Source organism: Phodopus roborovskii, unplaced genomic scaffold (assembly GCF_943737965.1).
Source record: "Phodopus roborovskii unplaced genomic scaffold, PHOROB, whole genome shotgun sequence".
NCBI classification, from domain to species: domain Eukaryota; kingdom Metazoa; phylum Chordata; class Mammalia; order Rodentia; family Cricetidae; genus Phodopus; species Phodopus roborovskii.
This window is the reverse complement of record NW_026126598.1, coordinates 4,651,828-4,672,336: the sequence shown is the minus strand read 5'-3', so window position 1 is coordinate 4,672,336 and position 20,509 is coordinate 4,651,828. Positions and strand designations below refer to the sequence as shown.

The following is a 20,509-nucleotide window of genomic DNA, read 5'->3' as shown; positions in this document are numbered from 1 at the left end:
CAGATTTGCATATTTTACATTCAAAGAAAGTTCATTTAAATCAATGAAGAAAAATCTGTCGATCTGAGACATCCACTGTCCCTCCTCTGGCTGTCCCCACTGGCTAGTCTCCCATGTTTCAGACTGCAGCTTGTACACAAAGTCCCTTAGAAACCTATCCCTGGAGGTCTGCGCTTCTTGAAGAAGAATGTGTTTCTATGTAAGACTGTGTCGCACTTACATTCTTGACCCCCTTCCCTTCCCATCTGCCGGTTATGCAATCTCATTTCACGTGAAGCACTTCAATAAAGGGCTCACAGAACGCAGACGTCATGCCACCTTACTAATAAGGGGAGAATTGGCTGTCACTTCTGCCTCTCAACCTTGCGAAACCTGTCAATGTTTGAAATGAGGGGGATTCAGGAGCGTGAGCTCTTTGGCATGTTGGTGTGATCAGGGCCTTCTGGATGCCTGGGAGCCTTCATCCTCCTCCTTATTGACCCCCTGGGAGCCATGTGTAGCACGGAAGCTGGGCAGGACTGAGATCTTGAGTCGCTACATAGACTGAATGTTTGAGAGGTGAATGCCTACTATACCAGTCACTGTGAGGTGGGGTCTGTTGTTACTGTAGCATGGCCTACACTGACTAACATGGTGCCCAGAGTACCTTGGCAAATGTTCTCTCTCCCCGATTTCCCCATTTTGTGTGTGTATGCGGTAGGCATGTGTGTGCACATTTTTGCATGTGTGTGGGTATATATGTGCACATGCACATGTGTGCATGTGGGAGCTGAGGTTCATGTTGAGCATCAGTGTACATCACGCTTCCACCTCACTCATTGAGGCAGGGTCTCTCAGTCAAACCTAGATCTCACCTATATGACTAACCATCTTGCTCTGGGAATCCCTTGCCTCTGCCTTCCCAGGTTGGAATTAAAGGGTGGCTGCCATGCCCACCCAGAATCTGTGTGGGTGCTTGGGACCTGAACTCCATCCAGCCTGTATTGCTTGTGAGCCATCTCCCCAACCCCACCTTGGCAAACGTTCTTGGTAGAAGTGAGGAGAAGCAGGTTCTAGCAGATGTCTGTAGAATGAATGTGTGTGAGTGGGCTCTGGACCAGACTGTGGGGTCATCTGAGGCTGCTCACCGTCACGCTCTGCCTGACGGTGCTGGGTGATTCTTATATTAGGTATTTTTATCATCTGCCATCGCCACAACTATTCATCGACTGTGCTCATGTTTTAAAGAAGTAATATCAATAAGGTGGTTGGATATCAAAGAAAAGCACTCCGTTCTGCTTCCTGAATTTTGAGTGCAGGAGGACAAAAGCCTTTCATTTTCTCACTTTAATCACGAAGCACACTTCCGCGCTCGGCCATCTCACTCAATCCGCTGATCTTAAAATGCCAAATATGGCTCTTATGACTATTCAAGAAGGCAGAATTAAAAAAAAAAAAAAAGACATTGTGTGAAATGACAAGCAAAGGTCAGCCTGCAAAGATCAGAACCAGAGATGGTGGCACAGGACTGAGGGTTTCAGGGTCCCAGGTTCCCCTGAAGACCAGAACACACAGTACCCTGGGTGCCATTCATACCCCAGTGAACTTCAGTGACTCAGGTAGCAGGACCTGGAAAGGCTTCATTCTTCTTAAAGATAGCTAGGGACCTGGGATGCCACTGCAAGAAGACAGCCATAACAAAGTATACACATACTAGAGGTCAAGGCATCCTTCTTACCTCTGATACGTGGGTCCAGCTGGGAAGTAGAAGCACCTCACCCACAGTTCTTAAGAAAGTCTAAAGATAAAAAGAACAACACTGTTTTAGCATAGATCCTCAAGCCTCACATCTGGGTCCATGAGTCTCCTCGGCTGGTAATTGACTTAACACATAGTGGCAGGCAATAATAGCTTATATTTGTGGTGTGTGAACATCTGTGTGTATATGTTTACATGTGTGTAGGCACACTTTCATGTTGATGCACCTGGGAGTCCATGTGTGTGCCCGTGAAGCCCAAGGCTGATGTCAGGGACTGTCCTAGATGACTCGTCCACCTTATTCACTGAGGCAGACTCTTAATCAACCCCAAAGGGGGCCAGTAAAGCTAAACTTCACCAGCCAGCTTGCTGTAGGGAGCTCCTGTCTCTGCCTTCTGAGACTGGATTTATAGGCAGGTCACCATATCCACTCAGCAGTCTGTGGATTCTGGGGATCCAAACTCAGGTCTTCAGGCTTGTGGGTCAAATGCTTTGATCACTGAGCCATTTCCCCAGCCTCCGGCTCTATCTTACAGATGCTATCTCATTTGTTTCTTGTGACAACCTTGTAAAGTCAGTGATCAGAAGGTGGATATCCCAAGGGTCCAGGTCATGTGACAGGCCCTAGAATGCCCCACCAATGTATGTATGTATGTATGGATGGATGGATGATGCATGCATGCATGCATGAATAGATGGATGAACGAGTGAATGAGTGAATGAGTGAATGATCACAGCTCATGAAATCTACTTTAGTCAGGGCAGCCTGACATTAAGCCACTTATACCAGCTGGAAAGCACCTCAGCAAAGTAGAAGCTACCTATGCCCTCCAGTCAGTCACCTTAAAACCACATTTGCTTAGGCTCATTCTTGTTCCAAAACAATGAAATTAAATTTCAGCATTTTCAAGCAGGGAGATTTAAGTGAAAACTGATCTTCCTGCTTCCTTTGAAAGAAAGTGTTAGCCTGCCAGCATTCCACGTAACCATGGAGCCGAGCTGAGCAGGGTAGCTGTTTCCATTTGCTCCAGGCCCTGCCCCTCCCTACTCATCTGTCTGTCTTTCTATCTCATCTCCTGCTACAGACACCAGACTCAAGCTCGGAGGTCAACTCATCGACCTCCATTTCCTCTACCTAGTGGTTCTCAACCTTCCTAACACTGTACCCCTTTGATACAGTTCCTTTCGTTGTGGTGACCCCCAACCACAAAATTATTTTCCTGGCTACTTCATAAATGTAATGTTGCTAATGTTATGAATCATAATGTAAATAGTTTAGGAGAGAGAGGGTTGCCAGAGGGGTCTCGACCCAGGGTTGAGAACCCTGTAGAGTCTTCACAGTCAACAAAATCCTGTCCCTGCTCACCAAATACACTAAGTATGTGCAGAATGCATCATCAAAGCTTCCTTCTCCCATTCATCTTCATTCCACAGCTGTTTATTTATATTCTAAAGTTCAGGGGCTTAACTAATGGCCAAAAAAAGAAAAAAGAAAAAAAAAAAAAAGCTCCTGCTTTCTCTCCTTGATGGGAGGAACAGCAAGCACTGGGTAGTTTCTATTAATTCCTTATTCCTTTCCCTCATATAGCTTAGGCTGGCCTCAAACTCACTATTCATAGAACAAGCCAGGCCCAAGATGACCTTGAACTTCTGATCCTCGTCCCTCTGCCTCCCAAATGCTGAGGTTGCAGGTGTGCACCACCAGACTTGGTTTGTGCAGTGCTGGGGGTCAAACCCAGGACTTCACACATGTTGGGTAAGTACTCTTGCAACTGAGCCATGTCCATAGCTGCTCACCCCATGATTTTTCTAAAAATCCACAAAATAAGGACTTCAGGGGGCCAGGTAATACCATCAGCTCTGCCACAGAGTGCAAAAGCAAGCTAGACTGTGCATAATTGAGTGGCCATATGTCCCTAAAATGTTACTACAGAAATAGGCCATGTGTGGATTATGTTTGGCCTGAGGGATAGACAACAGTTCTGAGAACAGAAACAAGTGAACCATGTCAGTCAACTTGAATTCGTTCTTCCTTCCTTCCTTTCTTTCTTCCTTCCTTTCTTTCTTTATCCCCCCTTCCTCCTTTTCTTTTCTTTTCTTTCCTTGGAGGTGGAGTGAGTAGGATCTCATGATGTAGACTCAAGATCCTCCTGCCTCAGTTTCCCAGGGACTGGGATTACAGGTGTGTGCTACCACACACAACTTTCTATTTCCAATCAGCTGCTTCTGTGGGGGGGGGGCACTTAAATCAGTTAAATGGTATATTTTATTTACTTAAAATCAATTAAATAATATATTTTATTTACTTAATTCAATGTATAAAATATTGTTTCAACATGTATGTCATATTTATGTTAACTGTTAGATATTTTATAGTTCTTTTGTTCAGGGTGAGGACTCCAGGGGCATCTTGTACATGGGTCACACTAGTCCCTGTACATGACCCACAGGCCTCACACTCGAGAGCATACATGAGTGACAGCACAGCCTGGGAAGTGGCCTCTGGCCACTGTACCCGCCATCATGGATAGCTAAGAGCCTGGACACTATGGAAAATTGTAGAATGCCTTCCTACAAATTTTGTTTCCTGTTGAGTCAGAGTTGAGAAGTGCTGGACACCATCATTCTGTATGATTTGTCCCTAGGGTACCAGGGTCAGCACAAGCCCTGAAAAGACCTCAAATTGATGATCACTGGGCTTATTCAGTCTTGAGATGGCTTTCATTTGATCTGTACACATTTCCTTTTAAAAGTTCAGCCATGTTTTCAAGATTTAGGGCTTCCCTTGCCAGATCAGAAGAGGTGGGTAGAAGGATGAAGTCAACCTCTGACTGGCTGGATGATGCTCTCTGCAGGTCAGCTGTCCTGCCCATTGCATCTATGACTTTGATTTTTGACCCCCAAAGGCATCTGGCTTTGCAATCTGACTCGGTGAGGCTCAGCAGAGAGGTAAAGCAGAAGTAACAAGCAAAGAGCAAAGCCACTGAGCTCAGGTAATGTCTCCCATGTGGTCTGCAATGAAGTCTGTGTTCCAACACACTATCTTATGAAGAACATGGGAGCCCTTTGGCCATATGTCCCTGCCTCACTTCATCCCCACCAGCTGTCATATAGTACCACACTAGGTTTAGCAGAACAGCCTGTCTCCCCTGACCCAAGTCCCTCTGTGCTCAGCTCCATATTCTTCCTGAAAGATAGATGGTAGCCCTTTCTGTGGCTCTCGGCCATAGTGCCTCTTAGCATGCACAGCTCAAGGAAACAATGGTTCATGCCTACCATAGCCCCTCATCTGCCAGCACATTCCAATGGGTGATAAAGGCTGAGACTGGAGTGTGTTCAGGGCCTGGGGAAAGACATAGACTTTCCAAAAATTCCTATACTTTATAGACAGCCTCTCAGAGCAGCTGTCACAAGAACAAAAGAGAGATTTGATGACAACCGTACTGTAGGCCAAGCCCTGTTCCAGTGTGTCACATACCATCTTCCATTGGTAACCTACAAGATTGCCCAAATTTAGGGATTTTTCCACCCAATCCAGCCCTTTTTCCTGTAGAAATGGGAAGTGTGCCACAAAGGCAATTTGGCCCAACCAAGATCTCTTTCATGACTGTCTGGTCTGCCATAACAATTCTGCCCCCAACCCCCTGAGAAGGTGATTGGTTTAGGTGAGGTCAATGGGCCCAGTGATGATCAATAAGGTTAGGTGGCTACTTCCAGGGCATCATGGGAAAGCTTCTGTCCTATAAAGATGAGCCACCCACCATCCCCAGCCCCAGAACATTTAGACACAAAGGCAAAGGGCTATATGTAGTTATATGGACATAGGAAGAGTGTCCATTGGACCCAGAACACAGTGACTTCAACACTAATAGATCAATGGTCAGAATACATAAAGGAGGGTCACATAGCAGAACCATCCAGCCACTGTCAATGCCAAGGACTCAGACACCATGTTCCACACCTGTTCTAGGCTGAAGCATTATGCTGGTACCAGCTAAATACCTGGGATGCACAACTCCTCCACATCTCCAGTAACTGTGAGGTCTTGCAGGGTTAGACATTGTGCCTACCAAACTACAAAGAGGACAGGGATGGGATCATCACTAGCTTGTCCCACTCCAGAGTCTGGAACCTGAGCCAAGCTACCCAAGCCCATCTTCCCTTAGTACTTTCCAGAACCTGAATCTATCTTAGTCCCTCAATCTTTTGAAAGCCATGGTAGTTCCTGGCAATGTGGGATTCTAGAACCAATGTGTTCTGAGAGATGATGAAGTCTTGGACATCCAACTTGCTTCTCCCATCCTAATCAAGAAAGCTACTGAGTATCTCCAGCCACTACGGGGAGCCTCTAGTCACTATATCCCAGGTGTGCCATGTTTTCCTGGGTGTGCCTTCAGCATTAGAACTTCCAAGAAACTAGAATCCTTGGGGAGAAATGACTCTGCACCTGGACACTAAAGTGTACAGGGACCCACTTGGTTTCCTGAGATATGATCGCAGTAACTATTGCCTCAATGTGTCAGAATAGCCAGGAAGCCAGAACAATTTGTACCTTAACAAAAAGTACACAATTGTAACCTGCAGGACAAAAGTGGGCCTAGCAGCCAGACTCCACACTCTCTGCTCATAGTCTTAGGCTATATTCTCAAGAACGGCCTACCTCAAACACCCCTTCTCTCTCCACACCAGACAAGAACCCTGGCTCAATAAGACCATACAGTCATGAGATACCTCAAGCTTGTAGTGAGATAGTCCTTCTGTGGCACTGACCACGCCCATTGGGGGTGGAGCCATGGGCGGAGTGACCTGTGGAAGGAGGTCAGGGCGGAAGGGGCCAGGAAAGGTGCTCTCTTTCTGGCGTGACTCGGACAGGAGAGGATCGGGTTGAATTTCCTGGTGTTCATCTGTCTAGGTTGTAAGTGATTTCTCCCTGAATAAACATCTATTCGGCCTATTTGTTTATCCTGATCCTTATTTAACTGCGTTATCTGCCTCTACCTGGAAACTGTTAGGAGGAATGAAGAAAGGGAGTATCTTAACTTTAATGCCCTAAGTACCACACTCACAGAGGGCTCTGGGTGGCTTTAGAAAGTTACACTGTAGACCACGATCTGTGGCTTCTAACTACATCTGCTAACATCCCCCATGTCTTCCTTATTGCCAAGGAGACAACAGACTTGAGACCATGAGTTGAAGTCCAACTGATTATGGAGGCTGGGTAAATGTGTGGATGGACCAGAGAGGTTAGACGCTGGGGAAGTGAAATGAAGATCCAATTCCCAGCTCAAGGAGGCTTCACTGAACCACAAAGAGCTGACCAGAACAACCTGCCTGTTTACAAACAAAAAGCCTAAAATGCTGTCAGGCAAAGGCTCTTGATCCTGCCGTGTTTGTGTGTGTGTGTGTGTGTGTGTGTGTAAGCCAGAACTATAGGTGGCTGTAAGCCATACAACATGAGTTCTAGGAAGTGAATTGCAGTCTTCCATAAGAGTAGCAAGAGCTCTTAACTGTTGAGTCATCTAAACTGCCATGGCTCTAGATCTAACTCTCTAATTCATGGTCCAGCCATACATCAGCCCCAATCCACCAGACAAAGGCACAAGGAGCCTGACCTGTGTGAGGTTCAGCGCAGTTTCCTCTGAGAGGGATTTATTGGGCAGGCTGAGGGACATATTTTGAAGGTAACGAAGCACGGTCCCAGGTCTCTGGAAGCATTTCCTCTCCTCTGTTAGGTTGGTGATGATTGGGTGATAGGCATCTGTGGGCATCTGAAAAAAACAGTGGCCACATGACTTCCTGTGGCCAGGAACTGAAACCAGGGCATTCTGTACATGTTCAGAGTGATCTCTGGCTCAGGCCCCATCAGGACAGTACCAAGACTGGTCCCCCACCCCCAAGATGCTTCTGTGAAGGGTTTGCATAGTAACAGCATCCCATCCTCACAGTTACCTCATGAAACAAGAACCATCTGAAAGATGAAAAGAGACACAGAGAGGCATAAGGAGTCGATGAGTGATAAACAAAGATCTGAACCCAAGTGTCAAAGTCCCTGAGCAAGGGACATTCTTTAGACACAAAAATTAATTTGAAGCAGCCACTCTGTATGAATCGACCTATTCCTCTGATATCAGAAAAAGTCACCAAAGGAAGAGCTGGGTCTCAACTGCCCAGGAAACCATTTCAGAGGTCACGGTCTTCCCAGGATTCCCTTTCTTCCTAGTGTTCCAAGGAAGAGGAACCAAGGGGATCGTTTTTCCAATCAGTCTGGGCACCAGGCATTACTCTAAAACTTGCTTCCCTCCCTTTATTATTTCATTCTGGACATGACTCTGGCCTTGCTGGCACACAGCACGAGCCAACCCAAGCAACAAGAGGGTGGGGGTATGGTTTGAATGTGAAGTGCCATTCAAAGAGTCTTCTGTGTTAAAGCTTTGCTCTCTAGTTGGTGGCACTATTAAGAGATGACTGGGTCATAGCAGGATGCTAACCTCATCAACAGATTAAACCCATGGATGAGTTTGTATGCTGGAGAATGGGCTATAGAGGTGGGAGCTAGGAGAAGAAAAGAGGATATGCCATTATCCTCAGACCCATTTTCTTACCACTCCCACCCCCATCTCTCTTCCCACCCTCACCCCTACTCCCTGGCTGCCCTAGAGCATGGGGGAAGCACCTTTCTCCACTTGGCTTTCTACCATGTGTCTGCCTTGTCTCGGGCCCTCAGCAATGCACCTAGCACACCATGGACTGAAACCCTTCCCTCTTGGGTTGTCTTCTCAGATATCCTGTCCCAGCTACAAAAATGGGGCAAAGAGAAAAGGCCCTTGCTCACCACGGAATGTGCTGTAGGCATAGCGGGTGGTGCTGAGGACGACAGAAGAGAGTGTTTACCTGGAAGAAAAACAATGCTGCAGTGAGGGCTGGGTCATCCTTTGTCATCCCTAGGGAGGCCTGTCTTTATTCGGAATTTACCAGCTTGAGGTGTCCTACAGAGGCACGGGATGCTTTGAGTATGGATGTTGCTGGGAAGATAAAGGGCTCATAAATCAGCCTAAAAGGTAGATTATATGGATTTTCCCAGCAGAAATTATTTTTCCATTTATATTGTAAATTGCTTCTGAACACCGTTCATGCAAGCCATCACATAAAAGGATGATTTTATGCAAGGTCTCACGAATTTCAAACAAAGAAAGAATAAGAAATAGGCTTCAGTGGCACCCGGACTCATTATAGATAAAACACAGGATTCTTAATCACTGGGTGCTATGGTTTCAATCAGAAGCATCTCCCACACTCGAACATTTGGTACCCAGCTGGTGGCACTATTTTTGGAAGGCTCTGGACACTCTGGGAGGCAGAGCCTAGCTGGAGAAGCTGAGGCCCCTGGGGACAGGTCCTTGAGGGTGTGTTTACCCCCTGCCTACTTCCTGTTGTTTCGCTCTGCTTCCTGCCCCCATTGTCATGTGAGTAGATGCCCCACTCAAATATATGGAACCCAGTGGCCACCAGCTGAACCCTCCAAAATCATGAGCCAATATAAATCAATGCCACTTAAGTAATCATCTCAGGTGTTTTGTTACAACATGAAAGGAACTGATTTACTAGGCTAAGATGCCACCCCAACAGTGGTGGAGGAGACAGAACTTCTGCTGTGAGGAGCCTGGTTACTCTCTCTACTGATGGTCTGGTTAATTATGAGCCCTTCCCCATGATGAGATGTCCAAGTTTAAAGACGAAGCCCCCACTTGCCACTTTCTGCCTACACTTCACCATATTTCTGACTATTGTTTCCTGATGAGAACATAGACTTGACTTGATACTTGACCTCATTTTTGGGAAATGTCTCAAGGTTGCTTTGGGTGACCTGAGGAAATGACATCATCACACTGGCTGGCTTGAGAGTGATGGGCCCCTTGGGACTGGGTGGAGCGAGGTGGCTGGCGATGTAGAGCTGGACCCCAAAAGCACTTTGTTCTCCAAGACTGAGTGACATTCATGCCAACGCAGCCATGCCATGTATTCATGTCATGCCACAATCAACTCCTGTTGACTCATGTGCAGCTAAGAGATAAAAGCAATGAAGTGGAGGTTTCCCTGTACACCATGGGAGCGGTCATGTGACATTCACATGAGAAGTGAGTGCCCTTGGTCTGGCTCAGTGCCCGTGTGATCTTGCTATGATAGGGTCATCTGGCAGATGGTATATATGCCTAGGTTTCACAGATGCACACACTTGAGATCTCAGTCTGAGCTGGACCCTCTCTGCCTCTGCATGGGAGCTGCTCCCCACTTGAGCATCATGGTCTGGCAACCTTTCTGGGAGAACAAATGCCAACACTCCATCTTCTTATGAGTCACCAAGTGATGGAGTTTTGTGGAATATTTAGAACAGGTGAACCTCAGAAGGATGAACTAGGTTAGTGGCTGCAGAAGGCAGTGATGGCTTAACAGACGTGGGCGTCCCTTAAGGATGATGAAATATCTGAAGATGATTTAGAGACTGTGTTTACACCCTGTGAATTTGATAAATACCACCAAACTGTTTACCTTATTGCCATTACTTTTTTATTGTCATGTATGCGTGTAAGAGCAGAGGTTAACTTCAGTGTCATTCTCAAGGATCTGTCTGTCTACCAAAAAAAAAAAAAAAAAAAAAAAAAACCCTAGGACCTGGGGCTACTGGTGATGATAGCCTGGCTGGAGAGCGAATTCACAAGATCCTCCTACCTATGCCTCCCCTGTGCTGGGATTATAAGCACACACTACCACACCCTGCTTTTTAAGTGTGGGTCCTGGGATTTTAACTCAAGTCCTCATGCTTGAGAGGCCAGTGCTTTACTTACTGAGCAATCAGTCTAGCCCTATATATTTTTTAAAAATTGCTCACTTTAAACAGTTACACAGATGTCACATGAAATTTATCAAAGCTTTTTAAAAAGTCCCATGGCAAAGTGAAGACTTGATCCATGCCCACCTGCCTATGGGCCCCTGCTTGGAGCAATCACCTGTAATGGAACACGGAGAAGGTACCCTGGGGTTTGGGGGCCCCCCCGCAGAGGATGTGCACATGGGAGGCATTTGTTAAAGGCATGAATATTTGCCACCAAAACCTCTGTAATCAGCATTTGTATACCCCATGGAGCTTGCAAGGATCAGAGAATATTAATCTCAGTGTGTCTCCTGCGAACTGTTGGCTCATTTATCTTGGGGAACAGGTGTTCAGAAACATGCCTGTACTTATAAGGCTCATTAAGACACATCTGGCATCTGCCATGACAAAGGCTTGAGAGCTAAAGGGTGCTGAGGAGCCCAGTGCTGAGTACCTTGAGATGCAGACCCCAGATCTACCCACAGCCTTCCCCACAAACTGACCTATGGCAGCTGTGAAGTACATCTTGATCTCATCGGGAGTGAGTGCACGTTCCCAGATGATGAACTCATCGAAAGCTCCGCTCTCATAACGCTTGGTCTGGTCCTGCTCAGACCCTATGACCAGGTTGGCATGGGGATCCCCATAGGTGTGAGACACTTTCCCGCTCGGGTCTGACGTGCTCAGAGTCCCGTTGACATAGACTTTTAGGCCCTCCTTGGACTTCCATGTGAACAGGACATGAGTCCAGTAAGGACCTGGAAAAGAGTGAAGAATGCATCCTGAGCACAGCCAATGAGTTCTGCATGAGCTTTCTTCATTCCTAAGCACATCCCTCTTCAATGTGATGTTTGGTCACCCTTGACTTTAGTGAGTCCAACTATGGATTATAACAACCTGAATCCCTTTAGTCCTTTGGAGCACATGAGCTTTTCTCCCACCCCCAAATTCCAAAAGCAATTCGAGAAGACCCTTTATTGTTTGAACACAAGAGTCACACATTTAAACACCTACACTTGGAGGCAATAAAAGACTTGTTTAAAAGGCAAAATCCGAGTACCAACCAATCAGACCATAATCCTAGTTGAAAATCCCACTATGCTCAGGAACAAGATGAGGACATCCCTCTGTCACAACTTCTGGAAGTCCCCACTATTACGGTAAGCAAGGAAAGGGACACATGGGCTGGGAAAGACAGAGTGAAATAATCTTTACTATCAATAATAAAAGCAAAACCTGAAATGTACAGGTGATGGTCACATGATGGGTGGATAAAAAGCTAAGAGACAAAAGTCAGTAGTCTTCCTACCTGACAGTAATGAACATGTAGAATGTATTTGTTCAGGCACATACACACCCACACACTCATGACTGAGGAAAGAATGAAATGTTTGGAGAGGCATCCCATGTTCATAGACAGGAAACTTCAGTGCTGTTAAGGTGTCAATCTATCCCACTTGGTTCCGTAGACTCGGTGCAATTCAAACCAGCCCAAATCCAAGCATGCTATCCTTTGGAGAGCCACCATTGGTGTTTACAGCCTACACAGAGAGACAGATACTAAGGAAAGCCACCTATTAAAAGAGTTGGAGGACTGACATGGCCTCCTTCTAAGACTAAAGATGGCCTGCCCAACTGTGGCCTGTGGGGTGCATGCAACCACTTGTAGCTGAGAATCGCCATGAGTGTGGAGCGATGTAAAATTGTAAAAATACTTAAAACATTGTGAGGATTTTTTTTTCAATTAAATTCAATAGCACAAGTTTTAAGCATGAATTGTGCAGGTAATAATGTTTTATGGTGCCCATAGGTTGGACATGCTTGGATCAGTAAGCAAAGCCACAGGGAGACAGATAGATCAGAGGGACAGAACAGACAGCAATATAGACACCATCTGCTGACACCTGACAGGAACAAAGCCAAACTGAAGCAAACAAAGCCACGGTGAAACAAACAAATCCAGTCTCTGCAACCATGGGGAAACCAGAGGGTCAGATGCAACAGTAACAATAGATGAATCCGGACCTCATCCCTGTGCCCCAAACTAATTCAAAGTGGGTGGTACATGGAAACATCAAACACAGATCTGTGCAGCTTCCAGAATATAAAGGGAGGAATCTAGAATGGCCCCGGGCTTGATTCTGAACTTTAGGAAAAGGTGTGTTTGTCTTACTTCACACGTGTGGGTGTTGTTTTAGTTTGACACCATGGTCAAAGCAAGCCTGGGGAGGAAAGGGTTAGGCTTACATTTTCACAGCACAGTTCATCATCAAGGAAAGTTAAAGCAGGAACTCAAACAGGACAGGAACCTGGAGGCAGGAGCTAAAGCCGAGGCCATGGAGGGATGCTGCTCACTGGCTTGCTCCTCCTGGCTTGCTCAGCCTGCTTTCTTATAGAACCCAGGACCAGCAGCCCAGGGACTGGCAACACCCACAATGGGCTGGGCCCTCCCACACTTTCTCAATGGAGGCCCCGTCCTCTCTGATGACTTTACCATGAATCAAGTTGACATAAAACCAGCCAGTACGTATGTCTGTGTACCAGATGCATGCGGTGCCCGTGGAAGCCAGACAGGGTGTCAAAAGCCCTAGAACTGGACTTGGAGCTGCCATGTGGGTGCTGGGAATTGAACCCAGGTCCTTTGGAAGAGCAGCAGGCACTCTCCAGGCCTTTGTATCATCAAAAGTATGATCCTGGATAGGAAACCTGAAAAGCTTGTCTCCATTAAAACTGAAAACTGCTCCATGAAAGAACTTGTGATAGAATGAATGAAAAGGCCAGCACGGACTGGGGGAAACGCCTGTAATGGACACTGGCACACAAACTGTGCCAAGAACTCTGAAAACCCATAATAAGCAAGCAAGTATCCCACTTAAAGGTAGGCAAAAGGTCAAAGTTCAGAACAGACTCCTCCCCAACATACAGAGTGTGTGACAGCAGGAATGGACCCTGACATTCCTGAACAGAAGCGCACATTAGTGCGCTTCATCACTGACACACAGTGCTGGGCTGGGGTGCTGCTGGGGAGAGTCAGCCATGTGCAGAGGGAAGCCCCCGGGAGTCCTTTGTTCCTTACACCCAATTTCACTGTGAGCTGTTAAATGCCTTGAAAGACGGAGACTGTTGAGAACAATAGTACGGCCATGCCAGACTAGTGTTTACACGCCTGGTCTGCAGAGCCAAGGAGGGGGTAGAGTAGAAATCTGGTTTCATTGAGGACAGGCCCCTGTGCTGGCCCAGCTGTGTAGGAGGATGGCTCCTGGGAGGTATTCCTCCCCTCCCCGCTCCTGCCACAAAAAGATGAAGCTGGGGTCTTTTGCTTCCAAGAGAAGTTGGGAGATCTGAATTCAGACTTGAAATCACAACTGCTGGTCATAACTCATTCAAAACATCACTGAATATCTAAGCAGTCATAGTACAAGGGCCACCAAACCATCCAAGGGCTTGACATGACATTAATCAAAATGGGATGACATGATGGCAATGGGCAGCCTCCTGGCTCTATCATAAACCTCTTTAGGAAGGCTCTTGGTCCCTCCTCTCATGGGTGGGAAGACCAACCCATTAAGGGCCTTGTCTGTTTTGCAAGCCTTGCTGTAAGACATCCTACTGGGCTTGCCAAAGAAGAAACAGGGCAGCCCCTCGAAAGGACACACGATGCCCCTGCCTGCTGGTCACTGTAGACTGCCAGTGATTACGTCAGGGCTTCCTGCTAGAGATTGTGTAACACTTGGGTAATTTTGACACTCTGAGGAACACTTGGATCCTAAGCAGGGCCAAAGCATTATTGCACTTGACTTTGAAAGTGAGAATAACAAAGCCCTCCAGTGGACAAATGAGGAGCAGATGACTAGAGGATGTTTACAAGTCTCTTGGCATCCCTGGGTGGGAAAACAGCACGTGTTCAGTCTCAAAGAACCTGTTAGATGCCTGATGCTGCTCCACAGGCCCAAGGTCCATGGGCTGGGGGGGGGGGTGTCAGACTGTTACCTAGGAAACCTTGACCGCAAGCGGTCCTCACCGAGAGCCATCTCAGAGGTTCAGAAGGAGCCTTGTGAGGCAGGAAGGCAAAAGTGTTTCAGGTCTTGAGTGTGGGAAAGCATCCAGAAATTCAATGACTTCTCTGGCTGCTGCATTTCCTCACCTTACGGAGAAGGAGTTATGAATTCAGCTTAAGCATGTCCAGCACTCACAGGGCAAACCCAAGTCTCCCAGGATTCTGCCACAGCCCATTGTTCAATTCGCCAGCTGTCTGTCTCCCTGGGAAATAACTGTCACTCTTCAAATGTTACTAATGAAAAGACTGAAGAACCAAGTGACAGACCATGACACCAGGCCCATAAAGAGACCGAGCAGATTTAGGACCTGGCCCAACTGCTTAACAGTTAAGCTCTGCCTCCTCCTTCAAATGGGCCAGAAATGGACCTGAGCTACTTCAAAGACATTGCTTCCTTCTACAGCAATGGTTCTCAAATGTCCTAATGCTGCGACCCTGTAATACAATTCCTCACATTGTGGTGATCCCCAACTGTAAAATGATTTCCGTTGCTATTTCATAACTGTAATTTTGTTAGTGTTATAAATCATATGCGACCCTCAAAGGCTTGAGGATTGCTGTTTAGAGGCTTAATATGGAGCGACGCCATACACACACACACACACACACACACACACACACACACACACACACCTGCCTCTGACATGGCTGGTTTCTGTCCAGGTGTCCCACCACCACCCCAGCTGCATGCCACATGAAACTCCTTGTCACCTTCCTCCTCCAGTATTTTGTACTATCCTCAGTGACCCTGGTTTCAGGTGCCCTGCATCTACCCAACTAATGAACTCCACACCACAGACCATCAGAGCTTCTCCACCTACCCTGAAACTCGGGCCCTTCGAATCCCAGTCCCCTCCCACTTGTTGTAAACGTGCATCCTTGATCAAGACCACCCAGTACCCCAACCTCTCCCCTCGTCTTACTGCCTGCTCCCTGATTAGCAGCCTGTCCTCCCCAGAACATTTTATACTTCTGAGAACAGCTTCAAGGCCACATCACCAAATGGTGTGGGGACCGGAGAATTAAGCCGCAGTCTATCTTCGAATCACAGCTTCCGTCCCAGCCAATGACTGGGCACATACCATGTCACCTCTATTATGCAGAAAGCCAGCCTCACAAAACCACTGGGTAGCGGCAATTACACAGTGAGCTCCTAGTCAGGTTACCATCTGGACTTTGACACTGGCATGAAGTCACCTTGTGACAGGTGCACTTTGTGTTCTCCTGGTACCTTCCCAAGCTTCTGGCAGGAAGGAGCCCTGTGCCACAAAGATTAGTTCAGTGTCCCATCATTGCTGAGGGGCATAGAGGCTCCAGTTGGTGCTACACTCACCTGGAGGGTTGAAGGTGGCCTTCCATGTCATCGAATTATCCCGTGTGTACAGCTCCACGGAGCCCTTTCCACCGCTAGAGCAGACTTTAAAACCATCAGAGATGACCTGTCCCCCATAAGCGTAGGGGGCTGGTCGAGGCTGTTCCCCTTGAGTCTTCCAGAAGAATGAAAACGTCACTCCTGAAGAGAGAAACATGCGACATCAAATGCCACAGCCATACCTGGTCAAGGCCAGGTATCTTCCCAAGGGTGACCTGAGCCACCATCCCCTTTCAAGTAGTGCGAAGCCTTGCTCCCATCCCCAGAATGCAGAAGAGGAAACTGAGGCCGGTGGGTTAGTGACTGACGGAGGTCAGATACAAATCTGTGTTGGCTGACACTGAGTGTGCAAGTGTGAACTCCTTCCTACAGTCTCTCCCCCACTTACCAGCTGACTCTGAGCGTGCCAATGTGAGCCCCTTCACCACAGTCTCGACCCCACCTACTCACCCAGATCCTGACAATGGCTTTACAAAGGAAGGAAACGGTTCCATTCATTCTAGTTACACACAGCATCTTTTAAAAGATTTACTGCCTCCGGAATGTCCTCCCACATCCCTAAATACACTTTTACGCTCTCGTTTTTATGTCTGCCCCGTGTTGCATCCTAAACAGCCCCCTGCTTCTGAGTCATATGGCTTGCTTCAAAGTTCGGAAGGAACGTTCCAAACAGAACTTGAAGCTAATTTTTTTTTTTGACACATCTCAAATTGTATATATTTCAGAACATGTTCCCCAGGGGGTGTTCGTGTGAAAAGGGAAGCTGAGTTTTCAAAGTTCATGATGCCTTGGCTGCTGGATGCCTGTGGGTGAAGGTGTGAAGTCGGCAGAGGTAAGAGCAGCTACCATGTTTTGCAAATGCCCAGTATGGGTATGTATGATGGCTGATTTTAATCATCCATTTGACACAACCTAAAATCACCTGGGGAAGGAGTCTCAAGTTGAGGATTGTCTAGATCAGGCTGGTTTGTGGACATGCCTGTGAGGAAGTGCCTCACTTGCTTTAATTGGTGTGAGAAGATCCAGCCCATTGTGGGCAATATCATTCCCTAGGTTTGGGTCCTGGGCTGTATAAGAGTAGAGAAAGCTAGCAGAGAACAACACACACACATATTCACTCTCTCTGCTCTTGACTGTGGATGTGATGTGACCGACAGTTTTATAAATTCCTTCTGCTTTGACTGGCCTACAATGATGAATTATAATCTGGAATTGAGCTAAAAGAAAAAGAACGTTCTCCCATAAGGCTGCTTTTGTCAGGGTTAGTTTGTCCTAGTAAGTTTGAAGCACAGATCCTACGCTGGGGTGAGGGTGGTACCCCACATAGACTATGTAGTCCTTGCTACAAACATCACTATGAGTCAGGTCACAGTGGATGTTACCCTTCGTCCCCAGATGCAGAGAGAATATAGCTGACCTGCCAGACTCTGGATGGCCAAGAGTGTCTGGCATGCACACAGGCAGGTCTGGGCCCACCTTCATCCAGGTCCATCAAGGCACAGACCTGATAGGAGGCCCCCATTGGTTACAGACATCCCTGAGATTACACCGTAGCTTTCCTGTTTCCAGTAATCTGTGCCCATTTCTCTTACCAGACATGTACACTGTCTGTGTGTGTTTGTATGTACATGTGTATGTTAAGCTGGTCACCTTCTGGACTCTGTGTGTGAAAGATAAAAATGAAACAACTTTCAGGCTCCTCCCATCTGGCCTGAGATGTGACTCAAGCTAATCTCCCCACAGGGATGATCATAATAGGCCACCATGGATCAGGGTACAAGGGGGATGAAGGAGAGAGGTGTGGGGACATCTGCTCTGGCCTTATTAATATAAATGGCACCAAATTTAGCTGTTGTCAGTGAATTGAGGTCGTATACAGAGGTTTACAAGACTCTGGTGGGTAGGTTGGTGTCTTGTTGCCAGCCATCTTTGCCAAAAGGCCCATGGGTTGGTCTGTTAGAGTCTTTTGAAGGTTTTCATTACAACAGTGCTACCTCCTGCCTTCTGGTATGGAAGTCCCTGCATGACTAACATGAGCAATGAGCATAGGAGATGTGGCACAAGTTTTCTAGTCTTGGCTTGGAATTTCTCCATTATATTTTTTCTATCCAAGAGGAATCTAAAGATTTTGAGTGCTCCCCCCCCCAAAAAAAAAGATGAGTGAATGACAAATACTCAGGCTGACAGATTTTGAATTGCCCTGCTCAGCTTAGTCTTCACCACATAGGTGTTGATGTGACATACAACACCCATAGAATGCATAATCACTCTGTATGGATCAAAAGTGAAAATCAAGACTCAGGAGATGGCTCAGTGGTTAAAGCACCTGCCAGGCAAGTGTGACTTCTGGAACATGGATCTCTATCAACCCCCATAAATGCACAGCCATGGCAGCCTGCCTATAATTCTAGCCTCAGAAGGCTGAAACAGAGAGTCCCCAGAACAAGCTGACTAGCAAGACAAACCATATCCATAAGCTCTGAGTTTGGGAGATCAATTGAGAAAGATACCTGGGTCTCCACCTGCTGACACACACACACACACACACACACACACACACACACACACACACATACATACATACATAGGAAAAATATATAAAAGCCAGTCAAACATGGTAGTTCAGGTCTGTATCTCAGGTGCTTGGAAAGCTGAGGCAGGAGGATCATAAGCTCAAGGCTAGCCTGAGCTACATAGTGTGTTCAAGACAGTCCTAGGCAATTTAGTGAGATCTTGTCTACCAATCAAAGGTAAAACACAGAGTGGAAGATGTAAACCACTGGTAAAGCACTTGCCTAGTGTGCTAGCTGTGAAAATATGCACACATACGTATATCATACATACATATGGATAGGAGAGAGAGAAAGGGAGGGAGAGAGAGAGAGAGAGAAAGGAAAGGGTTTCGGCTTTTTTTTTTTTTTTTTTTTTTTTTGCCCTGGCTGTCCTGGAACTCGCTATGTAGACAATACTACCCTCACAGAGATCCACCTGCCTCTGCCTCCCAAGTGATGGGATTACAGGTATGGTGTCACCATGCCTGTCTCAAAACTAAGTTTTGTTGGGGTTTTTGTTTGTTTTGTCTTGACGTATTTTAAGAACCTCCAAACACTAGGAGGGTCCCAGACCTCTCTGGGGCTCTGGGAACTCCAGGTAGATCCAGGTCTAAGGGGCATCCTTGGGCTGCTGAGGAAAATAGCCCTGGGATGTCTCTAGCGCTAGGATAGGATGATGGTGAGAGGCAGCGGAGAGGCTGGAGGATGTGGCTGAGGTTCAGGCCACCCTGGGGGTGGAGGAGGGGACATAGATCTCTCCCTCCTGTCCTTTCTCCACCAGGCTCAGGTGGCCCCCTGCCTCTCCCCCGCCCACCTCCCTGTGCTCAGAAACAACCAGTTTCATATGGAAATGAACAAGGCACGTTGTGGAATTTTTATCATGAGATGTATCTCCAGCAGGACTCCTGAAAGCCATTTCTCCCCACCCACCCCCAAAACGTTGCTGCTTTTAAAAAAAAATCCTTTCACTCAGCTCAAAAGGCAAAATGATGCTGTCTCTGCCAAATGCACCTCTGCTCAGGAAGAGGAACAAAAATAAAAAATTCAATGCGTTGTTAGGTAATAAGAATAAAAATTAAAAATTCAGTATAGTGCTGGACCGGGACAAGGAGAAAATGGGTCATGAACTCTGCCAGCCAAGCAACTCATTTTAGCTCAGTCAACCTGCAAAGTAATGACTCCTGTCTGCCGGAAGCCCTCATTGAGAGATCAGTCAGCATCTCTACAGCCCGGAAAGATTCACAATGTGCGCACAAGAGCACCTGTCAAAAGCTCAAATCATCAACACAGAGAAGGAAGTCTGGAGGGGAAAGAAATAAGCACAGCACAGCACATTGGTTCCATAGTTTGCTGTTGTTGGGATCAGTAAATCCTAATCTCTCCATAGCCCCTTGTCAGGGATGCACTAAGTTAAACAGAAGCATCAATGATGCGTCCAGACCAGCTGCGCCTGCTCAGTAAATACACCACGAGCGCTGCCTTGTGCTGAACACTGTGAAGGTCTCAGAGAACCAATGGTAGTCCAGGAATTGTTCCCCACAGGGCCAGAGACTAGGAAGGATATGTGACAATACTCCACCGTCAGTCACTAAGTCCTAGGGAGGAGCTGCCACACAGGGACAGATGGTCTGAGGCAGAGGCACTTTGCCAAGCAAAGGGAGTGTGGAGCAGAACCCCAGGTCTGCAGGTAGATCCTTGGATCCCCAGAAAGGCCCTTCCTACTCTCAGCTTCCCTGCATGGATACTCTGTGAAGTGAAGAAAATGTGAACTGAAGACACACAGACAGGCAGCTCCCTGAGGCTGATGCTCTGGGCCCCATGTGTGTCTCAGTTGGGAGAATGTTGGCCTAGCATGAAGGCCAGCAAACTCCTGCATGAAGCCTCGAGTTTGATCTCCAGCACTGCAAAAAGCCATGTGTGAA

At 47.0% G+C, this 20,509-nt stretch overlaps 1 protein-coding gene across 1 annotated transcript in view; it reads right to left on the bottom strand.

The window, feature by feature from the left end:
* Adgrd1 (adhesion G protein-coupled receptor D1) overlaps window positions 1-20,509 on the bottom strand; it is a 109,849-nt gene that overhangs the window by 69,999 nt on the left and 19,341 nt on the right. The window contains exons 6-10 of the mRNA XM_051205021.1: window positions 15,997-16,176; window positions 11,110-11,364; window positions 8,570-8,628; window positions 7,350-7,505; window positions 1,718-1,777 (exon numbers count right to left, since the gene is read on the bottom strand). Coding sequence (XP_051060978.1) covers window positions 1,718-1,777; window positions 7,350-7,505; window positions 8,570-8,628; window positions 11,110-11,364; window positions 15,997-16,176 — 710 coding nt within the window. The remainder of the gene's footprint in view (window positions 1-1,717; window positions 1,778-7,349; window positions 7,506-8,569; window positions 8,629-11,109; window positions 11,365-15,996; window positions 16,177-20,509) is intronic.